The sequence below is a fragment of the Sphaerodactylus townsendi genome, linkage group LG01, assembly GCF_021028975.2.
Source record: "Sphaerodactylus townsendi isolate TG3544 linkage group LG01, MPM_Stown_v2.3, whole genome shotgun sequence".
In the NCBI taxonomy this organism is placed as follows: domain Eukaryota; kingdom Metazoa; phylum Chordata; class Lepidosauria; order Squamata; family Sphaerodactylidae; genus Sphaerodactylus; species Sphaerodactylus townsendi.
The window spans coordinates 185,178,543-185,196,282 of record NC_059425.1 but is presented as its reverse complement, the minus strand read 5'-3'; the positions used below and the strand labels follow the sequence as shown (position 1 = coordinate 185,196,282).

General features: G+C 43.1%; 1 protein-coding gene across 2 annotated transcripts in view; it reads left to right on the top strand.

Moving 5' to 3' along the window:
- Nucleotides 1–17,740, top strand: part of APLF (aprataxin and PNKP like factor) — a 43,164-nt gene that overhangs the window by 21,731 nt on the left and 3,693 nt on the right. Inside the window, exons 8-10 of one of the 2 annotated variants that reach the window (XM_048501389.1) lie at nucleotides 1,462–1,587; nucleotides 5,381–5,427; nucleotides 10,015–10,056. In XM_048501389.1, coding sequence (XP_048357346.1) covers nucleotides 1,462–1,587; nucleotides 5,381–5,427; nucleotides 10,015–10,056 — 215 coding nt within the window. The remainder of the gene's footprint in view (nucleotides 1–1,461; nucleotides 1,588–5,380; nucleotides 5,428–10,014; nucleotides 10,057–17,740) is intronic. The other variant, XM_048501399.1, reaches the window with a different exon arrangement.

Sequence of the window (17,740 nt, the reverse complement as noted above, 5' to 3'; positions counted from 1 at the left end):
TGTTGTAGAAACTGTAGTGGACATTTGGTGTGGGGCGAAACGAGCAGGGTTAAAGGATATAGGTCCTGGATCTGAGCTCTCTAGCTCAGATCCTGCTTTGCATTGTTACCCTTTGTACAAAATAAAGCTGCTTTAGGACTTTCCTACGGTCTCTGTTATTTCCACGTTCGAGAGTCTGACATCCAAAAGTCTGCTACTGTACAGAAGAGAGAGCTGAAGTCTCAGAGGGTGAAGCCATTTCCTTAGGATGAAAGGAGATGATTTTGTAACTTTACAAGAGAAGTTCCTTTCCTCATACTGGTTTTTACTTTATCGTCCACCTCTCTCACTGAAAGATGAGGTGGAGTTGACGGTAGGATCCAATCAATCTCCGATGGGACATCCAAGAAGCGATGCTTGTTAAGTCTGAATTTGGTGCAATGAGCGTAGTCATTTCACTAACTCATTGTTAGCCCTTCACAGACTTGGCTATGCTTGCATGAAACCAGAATCAGTTTTGTTTACTGACGGGACTGGCGTTCCTGGCATCAGGAAACACAAGGAAACAGTTTTGTGATTCTAACTCCCAATAGTTTATTCAGGAGTTTGCAGGGCCCCTTCTGGTTAAAACGAGGGCCCTGCTCGTGGCAGCAATAGGTGTTTAAGGAGCCAAGGGCTGAATAGGTTAACATCAGCAGCCCTTGAAACAAGTTAAGTTGGTTTATAGAAGGACAGTTGGAAGTCATCATGCAAGGACTGATTGCCAAGAAAGAGACTGCTTTGAGGAAGCTACAACCTTGGACTGTGAGCTTACCTCCTTTATCCTCTTTCTTGATACTTGGAACTTCAAATGGACAATACACAACTGTATAGGAATAGTAATATTAGGTATTGTTCATAGGAATAGAGGATTGTCTCTCAGTTGCTTGTTCTGTTCTGTGTGTTGTTCTATGTATTGTTTACTTAATTGTTTTGGATTTTGGCCAGTGGGCATAGTGTAATAATTGTTGTCTAGATTCTTCACATTGCTCACATTGTTTGCTTGTATCTCATTCGGGAAATCTGCCATCCGTAACAGGAGCTAGATAGCGTGGACTTTTAAGAACACGTTTCATAGTAAATGAACCACATAAATGAACCAGTTTGAAGAAAGGGTCTTGGAGCCCTGACCTGGAGGGCCCAAACTAGCCTGATCTTGTCCAATCTCAGAAGCTAAGCAGGGTCAGCCCTGGTTAGTACTTGGATGGGAGACCACCAAGTAAATCAGGCAGTGCTACATAGATACAGGACTCAGTGGCACGTTCTACCCCCCCCCCCGCACTTCCCCCAAGGATCTTGGATTGTTGAAAACAATTTGCTGGTGCTCCATTCCCCTGGAACATGCATGCTTAGTTGAGCTACTTGCAAAATATTTTACAAATCGAGGCTTATAAGGAAGATACATTGAAAGAGTGTATGTTATTTTCTTTCCCAATTTCACAGGAAGAATCCTGTACATTTCCAGGAGTTTTCTCACCCTGGTGATGACGATTATCATGACCTGGAAGTTGTGACGTCAGCTGATAATGATTGCCGACCCGAATGTCCCTATGGAACTGCTTGTTACAGGTAAGTAACGCTACCTGGCTTGAAGGGGTTTCTGTTTCTTGACAGAGAGAGACACTCCTGTCTCTGGAAAACATGTTTTTTAATGTTGGCAATATTTGTGTGCATTAGCAGAATGTTTCCAGGAGTTATTATTGGATGTGTTCAACTGGTGTTCTGAGAACGTGAGCATTGAAATCGGAAATTTAAGAACTGTAGGTGAACATGAGCCCTGCGGGGAAGGGCGGGATATAAATTGAATTATAAATAAAATAAATATAGACCTTCTGCAGAAATGGTGTTCCAACATGGTTAGGCGCTGTGTCTGTATACCAAAAGCGATGCTTAAGGATGGGCTGGAAACCAGCATTGGGAACCATGGTTCAAAGTCAGTTTGCATACCATAGGGTGGGGCTTGTGTGTTGTTGTTTTTTCTAAGCTGGCATTTGGCTGTATTAAACAATTAAAACCTTAAAGCCTGTATATTTCATGTTAAATAGTTAGCCAAGTTTCACAAATGAAATGGTACTTTAACTAAGATGGTGAAGTGAACTTGAATAGTACCTGCTTGATTTGTTTTTAGAATGGACAATGAATTTGTAAAGCGTTGTACCCCATTTTTAACTGAATACATTTATTTTTTAAAAAATAAAATAAACACGGTTAGGCTCTGCAGATGAATTCCTAGATCAGGGGTCTGCAACCTGCGGCTCTCCAGATGGTCATGGACTACCATTCCCATCAGCCGCTGCCAGCATGGCCAACTGGCCATAGTTAATAGTTATGGACAAACTGAAAACATGGGTTGGGAAAACGTGGGTTGACGCTGGTGTGCACACCATAGTGCTAAGACACTCTGCCTGCCTCTTCAGTGTCTGTGACTGCAATGGTCTTACTGGGGTACTGCCTATATTTGCTATCTGTTGATAGGACATGGCCTGGTAAGGTAAACTGTGAGTGAATTTCTGAGAATGGTGCTGAAAAGCAATCTCTGTTTTCCCTTTTGTTAGTTCTTGCTGGGACGGAGTGAGTGCCTTCATACCCAGATTCACAAGAACAGGCAGAAAACTGACATTTGAACACTTGACAATTTATTGCCCCCTAAAGCAAACTAGAAAGATAGCAGACTTTGTAAATACAGCTTTAAAATGCTGAGATATAATTAATAGGATACAATTAATTAGATTAAGGCAAATCATAAGGGATATTTTCTGACTGCGTATCAACCATGAGCAAAGCACTTTGAACTTTGGCATGCAGCCCTGAACAAATGCAAGTGGGCACTTTTATGCCCTTTTGAGTCCATAGAAAATGTCAGTAAAAAATGTCAGTTACTGTACATTATCCAGACCCATCCGGGAAGATGGCACATGTGATGTCAGAACTACCTGCCCTGTCTCAGAGGTTGTCTGACCTCTGTCAGGTCACCATCAAGGATGTTCTCTGATATTTGTGTCTCTTGGATGTTTAGACTTTAAGCATAATGCAACTAGGATCTGGAATAACTTAACCAAGGCCAACTCCAAAACGTAACTCTTTCTTTCTTTCTTTCTTTCTTTCTTTCTTTCTTTCTTTCTTTCTTTCTTTCTTTCTTTCTTTCTTTCTTTCTTTCTTTCTTTCTTTCTTTCTTTCTTTCTTTCTTTCTTTCTTTCTTTCTTTCTTTCTTTCTTTCTTTCTTTCTTTCTTTCTTTCTTTCACCTTTTTAATTTTTCAAAAAACAACAATATGAAACTAGTTAAACAAACAAAAGGATGAGAACTGAGAATGAAACTTAGCTTAATTACAATTCTGAACATAAATATAAAAAAAGAACCAGTGCAGTTATACAGATGATGTTTCTAAGGGCATATAATGTTCAACTGATATTCACTCACAATTATTGTATTCTAATTTTTTTCCCAAACATTATGAAATCTTATCAAGTTATGAGCTTCCTCTGTACTATTTATTTTCTTATAGCTCACAGCAATATTTTTGCAAAGACTTTTGGGGAGAACTAAAGACTAGAATCTAAAGACAGAAAAAGGTCCAGTCTCAATCCTTTGAACTTCTACAACATAGACCATTGTTTTGTTGGAAGCTTCTGGTCTCAAGGAAGGTTAAACCATGAATGACACTAATCATGGCTAAATGTGTTGTCTGCATTGGGCCACCTCGTTTTTTGGGCTTTTTTTAAAAAAGAAAATGTTCGCGTATAGAACAGGACTCTCTGAAATTTTTGTCCCTGCAGGCACCTCTGTGTGGCAGGTTCAGCCACAAAATGGCTGCCATAAAGTGCCTGCAGCTACAAAATGGTTGCCCCAGCTTACCTTCAGCCACACAGTGAAGATACATGTGCTGTGGTAATAGCTGTTGCCCAAGCAAAGGTTTTTTTAATCTGCACAGCCAATCAGAAGCCTTGCTTGGCAAAAACCTCACCTAGCCCTCCCCTCCCCCCCTCACCTAGCCCTAGCCCTCCCCTCTAAAAACGCTAGGCAGACTCCAGGAAAGGTGTTGCCTGTTATCATGGTGCCCGTTGGGGATCTTTGATATAGAAGCTAGTATCCAATGTTGGTAGAAGTCCGTCATCCTGTATGGCTGTAAATTACTCACACAACAATCTGAATTATATAGTATCACATTTGGCTGCTAATCTGCATATTGAACAGTTTATTTAGAGAAATCTGCCCAGACTTGACAGATCTTCTCTGAGCTCTTGTCTTTCAATTTGCTAATTATAAACTGTCTTAATTAGACACCATTGTGGCATGGTATTTAATAGGCTCGGCTCAGTCATGAGATGTGGGTCTTGAATATCCTACTGATGAAGAGGGAGGAATAATCAAACTGAGATCTGGACGTAGGAGGAGGAAGATGCCATTTTCACGTGAAGGCAGCCGGTTATCTCAAACTGCATTAGGATGAAAACTTTTTGAAATTCACTAGTTTGTGCTTGTAACCACATTAAAGAGGAGGCTTTCTGATGGGCAGGCCTCCTTGAAAGTGAAGGGGATCACTCTGAACGATACCAACAGTTTTAAAGTTCGCACTAGAGCCAGACAGGTTCTTTTTCCTTCTGTAAACTAGCCCAAGGTCACCCAACTGGCATGTGTTGGAGTGCACAAGCTAATTTGGTTCACCACATAAGCCTCCACAGCTCAAGTGGCAAAGCGGGGAATCAAACCTGGTTCTCCAGATTAGAGTGCAAACCTGGTTCTCCAGATTAGAGTGCACTGTTCATAACCACTACACCACGCTGGCTGACTGAAACAGTATATAAAGGAAGTATCTGTGCATATAGCTCCTTTGTAGATGTCATTGTCTTTTTTGCAAACGAGCGCACAATATCTTAGTAAAAACTTCAGCAAACCACAATGGGTTCTTGGCTCATGTTGAAAGCTTCTTAAAATCCACTTCAGTCTTCTCATTTTTGGAACAATACTTGTTTTGCAGTTAGTGCTCCCCCCTTTTGATAAATGTCCATGTGGTTAGACAGCTTAAAATGTATGAAAGAACAAGCCAAATATAAGAAATTAACAGCCAAACAGGAATCCTTTTTTTCCAGAAGTGAAGAAAAATAGTTCTAGTTTGGTTTTGAAGCCTTCTATGGTTTGCCTTCCTTCTAAAGCCATAATTCTTTTTCTCTCAAAAGGCTCAAGAAGTATTTTGAAGGGGCCATGGACAAAACCATTAAACTCTCCTGCTAAAATTTCATCAACTTCCCTTGGGGTGTGAGTGTTGTGGTAGTTTTCAGTGTACAGGAAACATTGTTAACACTATAGAAGAAGCTAGAAGACAAGCCCCAGGTTTTAACTTGTCTCCCACCCTTTCTTTGCAGGAAAAATCCACAGCACAAGAAAGACTATAAGCACTCAGCCCCCCCAGGTAAGAATTTGTGACATGGTTTGTGTTGGTAATTCTCTCTGGTAAGAGATACTTTGAATTACAGAGTTCACTGAGGCAAAACACAGTGAAGCTTATCCATGGGAGTGTGTGCTGGCATCTAAAGAATCTCAGAGCCAATTCAAAGTGTCTAACTAATAAGATGAGTGTGGTTTCCGGGCTGTATGGCCGTGTTCTAGCAGCATTCTCTCCTGACGTTTTGCCTGCATCTGTGGCTGGCATCTTCAGAGGATCTGATGGTAGGAATGGAAAGCAAGTGGAGTATATATACTGTGAGGTCAAAAGGTGAGGCCCTCTGAATAGAGTAGCCTGGTATGTGAGTCGCAAAGAAGTCTGTAGCCTGGGAGTAACAATGAAGATAGCAAGGTCAATAGGTGAATGCATCTGAATAGAACTATCCTTGTCTTTGTTTCCTTTGATTGCTGTTGTCTATAGTTGTCCTGTGTTTGTGTGGAGCTGATTAGTCACTGTCTTGATTCTAGAGTTTTTCAACACTGGCAGCCAAATTCTGTTCATTTTATTTATTTATTTATTAAATTTATAGGCCGCCTCATCCCCGAAGGGCTTGAGGCGGCTCACAACATGGCTTTTCATGGTTTCTTCCTTCCTGTTGAAGTTGTCCATGTGCTTGTGAATTTCAATGGCTTCTCTGTGTAGTCTGACGTAGTGGTTGTCAGAGTGGTCCAGAATGTCTGTGTTTTCAAATAATATTCTGTGTCCAGGTTGGTTTATCAAGTGTTCTGCTATTGCTGATTTTTCTGGCTGAAATAGTCTGCAGTGCCTTTCGTGTTCTTTAATTCGTGTCTGAGCGCTGCGTTTGGTGGTTCCTATGTAGACTTGTCCACAGCTACATGGTATGCGGTAGACTCCTGCAGTAGCTAGAGTAATAAGAGGAGTATTTATTAATGAACTCCATTCTATTCTTGTCTATCTAGCTGGATGGTGAGAGATTCTATCTGCATCTCTCTCCCCACATGGTGCAAGATGGAGGGTTTGTGGAAGAAAAGGTGGAGAGTGGAGAAGCGGGGAAAAAGGAAGTCCCTCTCCCCAGTAGCAATCTGTACATCAAAGGGATAGTGTCAGAGCAGCAGAGGAAAGGGGCCCAGTGTCTTGACCCCTTCTAGCTATCCGACTCACTTATAAGTCCTCCTCATTCAGGCAGGAGACAGCATGAAGTCCTTCACTTCCAACAATTTGGGCCTCAGTGGGACTGGTGGAATGTTGCAGGTTTTGTAGTCTTTTTCCTTCTGTAAACTAGCCCAAGGTCACCCAACTGGCATGTGTTGAAGTGCACAAGCTAATTTGGTTCACCACGTAACCCTCCACAGCTCAAGTGGCAAAGCGGGGAATCAAACCTGGTTCTCCAGATTAGAGCGCACTGTTCATAACCACTACACCACGCTGGAATGTTGCAGGTTTTGTAGTCTTTTTCCTTCTGTGAACTAGCCCAAGGTCACCCAACTGGCATGTGTTGATGTGCACAAGCTAATTTGGTCCTCCTCATTCAGGCAGGAGACAGCATGAAGTCCTTCACTTCCAACAATTTGGGCCTCAGTGGGACTGGTGGAATGTTGCAGTTTTTGTAGTCTTTTACCCTCAGCCTTTGGAGCTACCCTGTTTCCCCGAATATAAGACATCCCCTGAAAATAAGACGTAGTAGAGGTTTTGCTGAAGTGTGAAATATAAGGCATCACCCGAAAGTAAGATGTAGCAAAGTTTTTGTTTGGAAGCATGCCCGACGAACAGAACACAGAAAAATAAGACATCCCCTGAAAATAAGACATAGCGCATCTTTGGGAGCAAAAATTAATATAAAACACTGTCTTATTTTCGGGGAAACACGGTAGGTTTTGTAGTCTTTTATGTAATATACACTGATTTCATAAGTGCTTAATTTGCCTCTTTTCTGCTCAGTTTACACAGAGGAAGAAAGCTGTCTCCTTTCCCTTCTGTGATTATTTTCTTTTAGGTAGCTCTGTTGCTCAGGTTTTCCAGGTATGCAACATACACACCCACATGAACACACATGAACCTGTCTTATGCTCAATCAGACCATTAGTCCTTCAAAGTCAGTATTGTCTACTCAGGTTGATAGTGGTTCTTCAAGGTCTCAAGAAAAAGTCTCTTGCATCCCCTCCTGCCTGGTCTCCTTAACTGAAGATGCCTGGGATCGAACCTGGGACTTTCTGCATGCAAAGCCAGTGCTGTACCATTGAGCCACACCCCCATGCAAAATCTCTAAAGTTGTTCAGAAAAGAGAAACAGATATGTTGGATTGGATCCTGCAAACTAGAAGGTAGACCTTTCCCATCAGGTTATTTTCACCATCTTCTTTTTGCATCTCCAGAACCCTAAAAAAAGTTGATGCTGAGAGTTGCAGCGGGGCTGCAAAAGCGATAGTGGAGGACCCCAGGACCTCCAAAAAGCTGCTGAGGAAAGGGAAGGGCGAAGATCTGTTCTTGTAGTTCATGAGATCTGCAGAAAGGAGGGGGCTGCACCAAGACAAATTGAAGCTAAAGAAACAAATGGCGGGGAGGGAAACAGATTCATATGTAGCTTTGTCAGGGGGAATCTTTCAGATTCTTTTACTAACTTCGCCACATCTCAAAAAGGATATTGAAGACATAGAAAAAGTGCAGAGAAGGGCAACGAGGATGATTGAGGGACTGGAGCACCTTCCCTATGAGGAGAGGCTGCAGCGTTTGGGACTCTTTAGTTTGGAGAGGAGACGGCTGAGGGGGGGATATGATTGAAGTCTATAAAATTATGCATGGGACAGAAAATGTTGACAGAGAGAAATGTTTCTCTCTTTCTCACAATACCAGAACCAGAGGGCATTCATTGAAAATGCTGGGGGGAAGAATTGGGACTAATAAAAGGAAACACTTCTTCACGCAACATGTGATTGGTGTTTGGAATATGCTGCCACAGGAGGTGGTGATGGCCACTAACCTGGATAGCTTTAAAAAAGGCTTGGAGAGGTTTATGGAGGAGAAGTCGATCTATGGCTACCAATCTTGATCCTCTTTGATCTGAGATTGCAAATGCCTTAACAGTCCAGGTGCTCGGGAGCAACAGCCGCAGAAGGCCATTGCTTTCACATCCTGCGTGTGAGCTCCCAATGGCACCTGGTGGGCCACTGTGAGTAGCAGAGAGCTGGACTAGATGGACTCTGGTCTGATCCAGCTGGCTTGTTCTTATGTTCTTAACATCCCTGTACACATACATTGGAACTTTCCTGAAAGGAATTTGAAAGATTCCCTCTATCGAAGTTACATGCAAAATGATTGTTACTACTATTTTTTTGTTCAATTTGTCCACCACTCTCCCCGTAAAATGGTCTCAGAGCGGTGAATATTATACAATTAAAACAATATAGAATAACCCAAATTTTGTACTGTGGCGCCTTTCCAGATACCCTTCAGCGAGGGCTGAGACAGCAACAATAAATCTAACAAGCCTAACAAAGCAAGAAGAGGAAGAGAAAAGAAGAGAAAGAAACAGAAAAGAGAGGCCAGCTAAGATGGAATACTGTTGCTACTCTCAACTATAGGCCTGGTGGAACAATACCATCTTACCGGCCCCACAGAACTGAGAAGTATTCCATGGGGCCCTGGGCTTGTAAGACAGTGCATTCCATTTGGCCCTGACTATACCATCATGGTGTAGTGGTTGAGAGCAGGTGGATTCTAATCTGGAGAACCAGGTTTGGTTCCCCACTCCTCCATCTGAGTGGCAGAGGCTTATCTGGTGAACCAGATGTGTTTCCATGCTCCTAGATTCCTGCTGGGTGACCTTGGGCTAGTCACAATTCTTCGAAACTCTCTCAGCCCCACCTACCTCATAAGGTGTCTGTTGTGGGGAGAGGAGCTTGTAAGCCACCTTGAGTCTCCCTACAGGAGAGAAATTTGGGGTATAAATCCAAACTCTTCTTCTTCTCTGGTTGAGGAAAGCAGGACAGTTTTTGGACCAAGGATCTCCAGAAGAAGAAGAAGAGTTGGATTTATATCCCCCCTTTCTCTCCTATAGGAGACTCAAAGGGGCTGACAATCTCCTTGCCCTTCCCCCCTCACAACAAACACCCTGTGAGGTGGGTGGGGCTGAGAGAGCTCTATAGAGCTGTGACTAGCCCAAGGTCACCCAGCTGGCATGTGTGGGAGTGTACAGGCTAATCTGAATTCCCCAGATAAGCCTCCACAGCTCAGGCAGCAGAGCTGGGAATCAAACCGGTTCCTCCAGATTAGATACACAAGCTCTTAACCTCCTATGCCACTGCTGCTCCTATTACAGTATTTGCTGAGCATAACACTCTTTGAGAAGTATATCAGGAGAGGTGGTCCTATAGATACGCTGGACCCAGAATTGCATAGAGGTGCAAAATTTATGGAAGAGTTTGTTTTTTTCTGCATCATGTGATTCCTTGCTTTCTTGAGATACACAGCCCAAAGATTTCAGTCATCTCCTACACTTCAGATATGGAAATAAATTAGAGAAGAAAGGTTTTTAAAGAAATATTTCATATTGTTTAGTTCTTGCAGTAATCAGTCTTTGTTTCACTTGTTGCTTTAGAACCTGAAAGAAGGCAGACAAGACCAAAGCCTGTTAAAAAAGGTAAGGGTGTTGTGCATTCCAAACAGAGGAAATTAAAAAAACCCAAAATTGTCCCATCAAGTCATAGCTGACTTACGCTGACCCCATAGAGTTGGAAAGGAAAATAAAGAATCGCCATACTGAGAAAACATCACTATAGCATAGGGTGCAGATAATTTTTTTAAAAGCAGGCGTTTGGGTTCTTGCCACTGCTGGGACATTTTGAATACAGGATTAACAACATAAGTCCCCCGAAGAGGTGTCAGATTGCTGATATAACGCCGCTTCTTAGAAAGACCCTGGAAATTAGAGACCTGTCAGCAAGTCCCAGAGAAATTAGCAGAAAGCAAAGATTATTACATGAACTGAAAAATGAACTTTGTTGAGGACAAATTTGCTTGACTTCTGCAAAGGGAAGTTGCCTTGCCAACCTTCTGAGAAATTTTATTTTTTTTTGCGGATAGTGTAGTACACACTACACTATTTTGTGTACTGTCTAGACAGATAACGTAGCTGTGATCCAGTGGACATCACATACTTCCAAAAGAAGGATTTTAACAGAGTGTCCCACTGAAGGCCCCCCGGGTTGGGTCAGCTTAGCCGAGCTGTTCCATCGGCAAAATCAACTCCTGGGTAAAGTTAGCAGGCAGGGAACGAAAGAACAAACTGTCTTATGGAATGGCTAATGCTGAGACAACAGGTAACAAAGAAGTCAGGTGATCAGCATGTTTTGGCCACCACCAGTCTTTTGATTTTTCTGGGAAGAAGTTATTATTCCTATTGTGTTAAAATGTTCATTGATTTTTAAAGAACATCTGTGTACTTCTAAACGATTTGCTTGTCTCCTCGAGACCACCAACCGTCAACAAAAATGAATCTTCCATACCTTTGCAACAGCTTATATTACAGTGCTGGAAAGATAAAAGCCGACCTTTGGTAAATCAATGGATGGAGGACCTTAGAACTCTATCAGTATTTTAATGAATGGCACATCAACTTGTTTTTAGGTATTTAGAAACCATTTATAGAAACTGATGTCAAGATCTTCCACCACTGTTGTTATATTTTTGTTTTTATGTAAATTCTTCCTAAGGTTTTTTTCTGTGGGTTTTTTTTTGAAGGAAATAAAAGGCTAGTCACAGTTCTTCGGAGCTCTCTTAGTCCCACCTGCCTTACAGGGTGTTTGTTGCGAGGGGTGGAGGGTAAGCCCCTTTGAGTCTCCTTACAGGAGAGAAAGGGAGATATCAATCCAACTCTTCTTCCTCTTCCTCTTCCTCTTCCTCCTCTTCTTCTTCCTTCTCCTTCTCCTCCTCTTCTTCTTCTTCCTCTTCCTCTTCTTCCTCCTCCTCCTCTTCCTCTTCCTCTTCTTCCTCCTCTTCCTCTTCCTCTTCCTCTTCTTCCTCTTCTTCCTCCTCTTCCTATTCCTCTTCTTCCTCTTTCTTTCTTTCTTCTTCTTTCTTCTTCCTCCTCCTCTTCTTCTTCCTCTTCCTCCTCCTCCTCCTCCTCCTCCTCCTCCTCCTCCTCCTCCTCTTCTTCTTCTTCATCTTCTTGCTTTACCAACAGAGGCACTGGTTTTTGCTCTTTTGAACCTCTTCATGTAAGGAAAGGTAATTATCACCCAGCCCCACAACTATTCCAATCTATCCAACACCTCTATCTGAATCTTAGACTTTCTGTAATTCTGTGTGTATGTATTACACATTTTGTGCGTGTATTTTTATTATTTTGTTCTACAATAAAATAGTTAGAATTTCTAAATGTTGGTTACCGTCGGCTTTCTAAGGGGAAAATCCCTGGTATAAATCCATCGAGATCCCAGAGGCCATCCTTCCACAGCACAAGGTCTGTCTCCTGCTATTTCCCCAACCTAAACCAGGGCAGATCTCTCCAATTCAAGTCACAGGCACCATTGCATACATATACTGCTGTGACACTCTGTTTGGCTCAAAAGCCATTGGTGACTCTCTGACATGCCACATGTGGTCCCTGGGTTTTTGGAGGGTGGAGAATTTATTTAGAGATTGGAATAATTGCAATCTTCTTCTTCTTCCTCCTCCAAACGACTCGTGCCTTGAAAATCTTACAGGGTCACCATAAGACAGCTGAGACATGATGGCATTTTCCTCCACCCCATAAAGTATTGTGAACCAGCGTAGTGTAGTGGTGAAGAGCTGCCGACTCTGATCTGTTGAACTAGGTTTGGTTCCACCCTCTGCTACATGGAGCCTGCTGGGTGACTTTGGGCCAATCACTGTTCTCTGAAAACTCTCTGAGGCAACACAGGCAGGCAATGGCAAACCACCTCCATACATCCCTTGCCATGAAAACCCTATGGGGTTTCAAGTCACAGGCACCATTGCATACATATACTGCTGTGACACTCTGTTTGGCTCAAAAGCCATTTGTGACTCTCTGACGTGCCACATGAGGTCCCTGGGTTTTTGGAGGGTGGAGAATTTATTTAGAGATTGGAATAATTGCATCCTTTCTGTGGGCCCAAGGTAAAAATGTGTTACTTTAAAAATACAACTTATCCATGATTTTTAAAATTTTATTTCTTTCAAAAAGAATTGGGGGTGGGGGAGAATAAAAGGAGGGAGTTTAAAATTCTGCAACTAAATAGAGTAAAAGAAAAAAGGTATACATAGAGACAAATATATAACAACAGTGATGGCATCTCCACACAGAAAGAACAGAGTTTGGATTTATATCCCCCCTTTCTCTCCTGCAGGAGACTCAAAGGGGCTTACAATCTCCTTGCCCTTCCCCTCTCACAACAAACACCCTGTGAGGTGGGTGGGGCTGAGAGAGCTCCGAGAAGCTGTGACTAGCCCAAGGTCACCCAGCTGGCGTGTGTGGGAGTGTACAGGCTAATCTGAATTCCCCAGATAAGCCTCCAGATTAGATACACGAGCTCTCAACCTCCTACGCCCACTGCTGCTCCTTTCTCTCTAAAGGGTTTCTAAAAAGAAGTTCATACATAATAGCCTTCTATAGGCAAAGGTTGATAAAGTTTTAATGTCCTGAATTCATTGATTTACTGGCAGTAGACATTTAACTTCCCAGTGCTATAACGTGAGTCTTTTAGCTGTATTAAGGGCCTGGTGGGGGCAGGGGGTGTCCATTTTTGTTGCCTGTAACGTAGCTTCCAAGAGTCAGGCAGATAGCTGAAAAAGTTCATAGCCATCCTAAAAAATCCGTGAATATTCTAATACAAAATTAGCATAATAACGTATTTCCAGAAAAAACTACGTTAAATTAAGATAAGACCTGTTCCGCCAGGCGTTTGGCCAGCCGGGATGATATCAACTGCAATAAAAAGCGAACATCTGGCCTCCCGTGGGTTCATAAAAGGGGGAATAGAATAGCTGAAGCCATCTCTAGTCTAATATTTTATGTATTTTAATTAACTTATATATATATGATGTTTTAAATTTTTATTTTGTTGGAAACCGCCCTGAGCCTTCGGGGAGGGCGGTATACAAATGCAATCAATCAATCAATCAATCAATCAATCAATCAATCAATCAATCAATCAATCAATCAATCAATCAATCAAGGTCAGCTAAGTTCTAGACATTCTTGCCTCAACCATAGGCCTGTTGAAACATCCCCATCTTACAGGTCTTGCAGAACTGAGATAAACCTACAGGGTCCTGGTCTCATATAATAGGATGTCGGTGGCAGGACCGAAAATGCCTTGGCTCTGGTCGAGAACAGCTGGACAGATGTCAGGCCTGAGACAACCAGCAGAACGTTACTAGCTGAGCACAGTGCTCTCTGGGCAATATATTGGGAGAGGCAGTCTTGCAGGAGCTAGAGGACACTGTGCATGTCACACGTTTTGGGGTAGAAATGGGACATCGTCGTGCATTTGATATTTTTGCTTGAGGGTCCACCAGTTTCTGCAGCTGCTCCCCAGGGCCAAAGCTTGCTGAAGGTTATAATCGGTGAGTTATATTTCACGTCGTTCCGCTGATCTGTGTCCTTCACCTCGCAGGCAGATAGGGCTTCATTAACCTTTATGTGGCAAACTTCTTGGCACAGCTGCAGAGTGCAGGGAGGCAGAGCGGACACTTCCTTATAAATCTAAGCAAGCATAACCAGTTAAAGCGAGCGAGAACAGCACTCGCTAGAAGACATTTGGCTCATTAGCCCGTGAAGCTTTTCACTTTATTACTGTAGAGACTGCCAGTTGCTTCTGTTAATTTTTCTGAAGTCGGGAAAGAACCGAGAGCAGCAAAACCTGGTATTCTTGATTTGGTTCTTGTCCACTGTGAGCTTTCAAGGGTCTCCATTCCAAAGGTGTTTGGAAAGCTGATCTCTACTGGATAAAAGGCTCTGTGCCGTCCTACTTGGGTAGTTTGATTGGAAAAAGAGAACCGTTGGTTTTCACACGCCGCTTTTTCCAGTCCAATCCCTTTATTGGAATCTAGTACCCTACTTTCCTCTACCATAAAGAGTCTCAAAATGGCTTACAATCTCTTGCCTTTCCCCTGCCCACAACAGACACCTTGTGTGGTAGGTATGGCTGAGAGAGTTTGGAGTGAATGGGATTGGGCCAAGGGCGCCTGGCAGGTTTCATGTGGAGACATGGGCAATTCAATATGATTCTCCCTATTAGAGTTTGCATGGTGTAGTGCCAGCATGGTGTAATGGTTGAGAGCAGCACATTCTAATTTGAGGAACCAGGTTTGACTCCCCATTCCTACATATGAGTGGCAGACCCTAAGATGGTGAACCGGGTTTTTCCCCCCACATCTTTACATGCAGCCTGCTGGGTGACCTTAGGCTAGTCCAGTGGTTCTCAACCTGGGGGTCTGGACCCCTTTGGGGGTCGAACGACCCTTTCACAGGGGTCGCCTAAGACTCTCTGCATCAGTGTTCTCCATCTGTAAAATGGATAAATGTTAGGGTTGGGGGTCACCACAACATGAGGAACTGTGTCAAAGGGTCGCAGCATTAGGAAGGTTGACACAATTCTCTCAGTCCCACCTACCTCACAAGGTGTCTGCTGTGGGGAGACGAGGGAAGGAGTTTGTAAGCCACTTTGAGACTCTTTATGGTTGAGAAAAGTGGAGTACAAGTCCAAACTCTTCAACCACTATTCATGTGGAAAATCAGGGAACCCAACCCAGTTTTCCAGATTAGATCAATTGAAAAGGCTGTTCTTGTGTAAGAGTCTGGTACTCTAGTCAGCAAACAAGACTCGGGAAAGTTTCAAGAGCTTTATTGGAACTGTTGTCAGCCCAAGATTCAGGAAGCCAAAGCTGGCACTTTGTCCCCTGAACCCCAGTATATACCTGAATGTTACCACATGGCTCATCGCAAATTCCCCCCTCCCTCGCATTCCCAAAACGTCAGCATAAGAAAGATGGTGAGAAAGAAGCAGGAAGCTGGAGATACGGAAAGGGGTTTCCTGTTCAACTAAGTTACAAGCAAGCAATGGAAAACCTTCCCAGCCTTGGGCAATGATAATTCAAGCCTAGCTGTGGCCTTGGTGCGGACGTGCGAGATGCTAGGCAAAGCATGGCTCAGGCCTGACACCTTGTGAACTCTATAAACAGGGTTACTACAGTCTCATTTTGGAATTGTTGGTATGAACCTCTTGTGATGAATTGTTGGTATGAACATCTTGAGCTAGGCTGATCTCGTCAGATCTCAGAAGCTAAGCAGGTCAGCCACCTAGGAAGTCCAGCGTTGCTACGCAGAGGCAGGCAATAGCAAACCATCTCTTGGGAAATACTACGGGGTCGTCATAAGTCAGATGCGACTTGACAGCAAATTCTGCCACCAAGCATAGCATTGCCATCCTCCAGATGGATCCTGGCAATCTTCCCCTTTAAACTTGATCCCCAGGTTACAGAGATCAGTTCCCCCTGGCAAAATTGGCTGATTTGGGGGGTAGATTGTATGACATTACACCCTCCCTAGGGTTTGTCCCCAAAATCTCCAGGTATTTCTCAATGCAGAGCTGACAAATCTTATCCAGTCAAGTAAGCCCCTAGCCAGTCAAGTGAGCCCCTACCCCATATAGTTGCTGGTTTGTCTTAGGAGTGCTGTGGAATGAGTGATGTGAGGCTGAGAAAGACCCCAGTAATATGGGCCTGGATTCCACTGAAAGAAAGTTCCACTGAAACTTTGGGTTTCACTAGCTCAAAAATGCTGCAATTTAATAGTACTGTTACCCAAAATAGTGAGGTCTGCCCTTTTTTTTAGCGTGGGGGGAATTAGCAAGAGCAGTCCTAGCGTAGCAAGAGGCTGGATAAGCTTGAGAGTTTCATCACCAAAATTTACGGAGATGAGTTTCCACAAGAAATCCGCAGGAAACAAGAGTAAAAGTTTAGCAATGTTTATTAAAAGGGTGAAAATAATAAATGTACAAGTACACAGATCAAAGCAGCAGAGAATTCACACAGTCCTACAATAAAGATAGTGTTGAGGGTAAAAGTTTGGAAAAGTGAAGGGCTGGGGGGGGGGGAATAAAAGTGGTAATTAACTGATCTAGAAGTTATTGGTCCGATGAGCAAAGTTCAGAGATCCGTCTTGAGCTCTGGTAGTTGAAGAAAGGCAACACATTGGGAACAGTATTAGCCAGAGAGCTGTGTGCAGAAATACTGAACACTGAGTGTTGGTTAAGGGGGCTAGTTCGGGTTAGGGTTATGCTAAGTGACCTTAATCTCCCAGAACAAAGGATGCTGTCGCCTTCCAGAGGGGAGACAACAGAGGTGACCCTGAGCTACTTCAGAGGATGGCATTCCATCTTGACTCTGCATTTCTAGGCCAACCTACAAGGTTGGTGGAATGGGTAGGAGCATGGCTTTGAAAGCACCACCCACCCACCCCGGATCTGTCTGGTATCCTGTTTTCCCGAAAATAAGACATCCCCTGAAAATAAGACATAGTAGAGGTTTTGCTGAAGTGTTAAATATAAAGCATCCCCCGAAAGTAAGACATATCAAAGTTTTTGTTTGGACACATGCCCGTCGAACAGAACAGCAGAGCATGCAGCTGTGGAGCGGAAAAATAAGACATCCCCTGAAAATAAGACATAGCGCATCTTTGGGAGCAAAAATTAATATAAGACACTGTCTTATTTTCGGGGAAACACGGTAATAGTCTAGCATGGTTGTCAATTTCTTGTTACTGGCATCTATCAGCCGTGCAGTTCCTCTGAAGGAATTCCATTTCTGGTTAGGGAACAAGGTGCAACTTTCCATTCCCCTGATACCCCAGTGCTGCCCCAAACATCTTGCTGACCTTCTCCTCTCCCTCCCCCCCCAGAAAAAAACATTGGAGGGGGAGCTCATCGGGCTGTAGCCAGAAGTGAAAGTGGAAAGCTTTTCTTTTTGTGTGATTGGATACGCGCCACTGTTGCTATACTGCATTGTACATTTGCAGCCTTTTGTACCAACTGCATACAGTGCTCAAAGCATCACTGTAATTGCTCAAGGGAAAGAGACAGTGTTTAATAGACCTAATAAGATTCTTTTTGCATGCCTGCCACAATAATATGAGATGAGATGGGGAGGTGCAGAGGAGCACTCATTAAGAAAGTATAAACTGCACCATGACTGAACAGTGTAAAAACTGTAAGTTTAACTATCATAAGTAATAAGTAAAGAAATGACAAAATAAAGAGCTACAGCCAGTGGTGGGATCCAAAAATTTTAGTAACAGGTTCCCATGGTGGTGGAATTCAAAC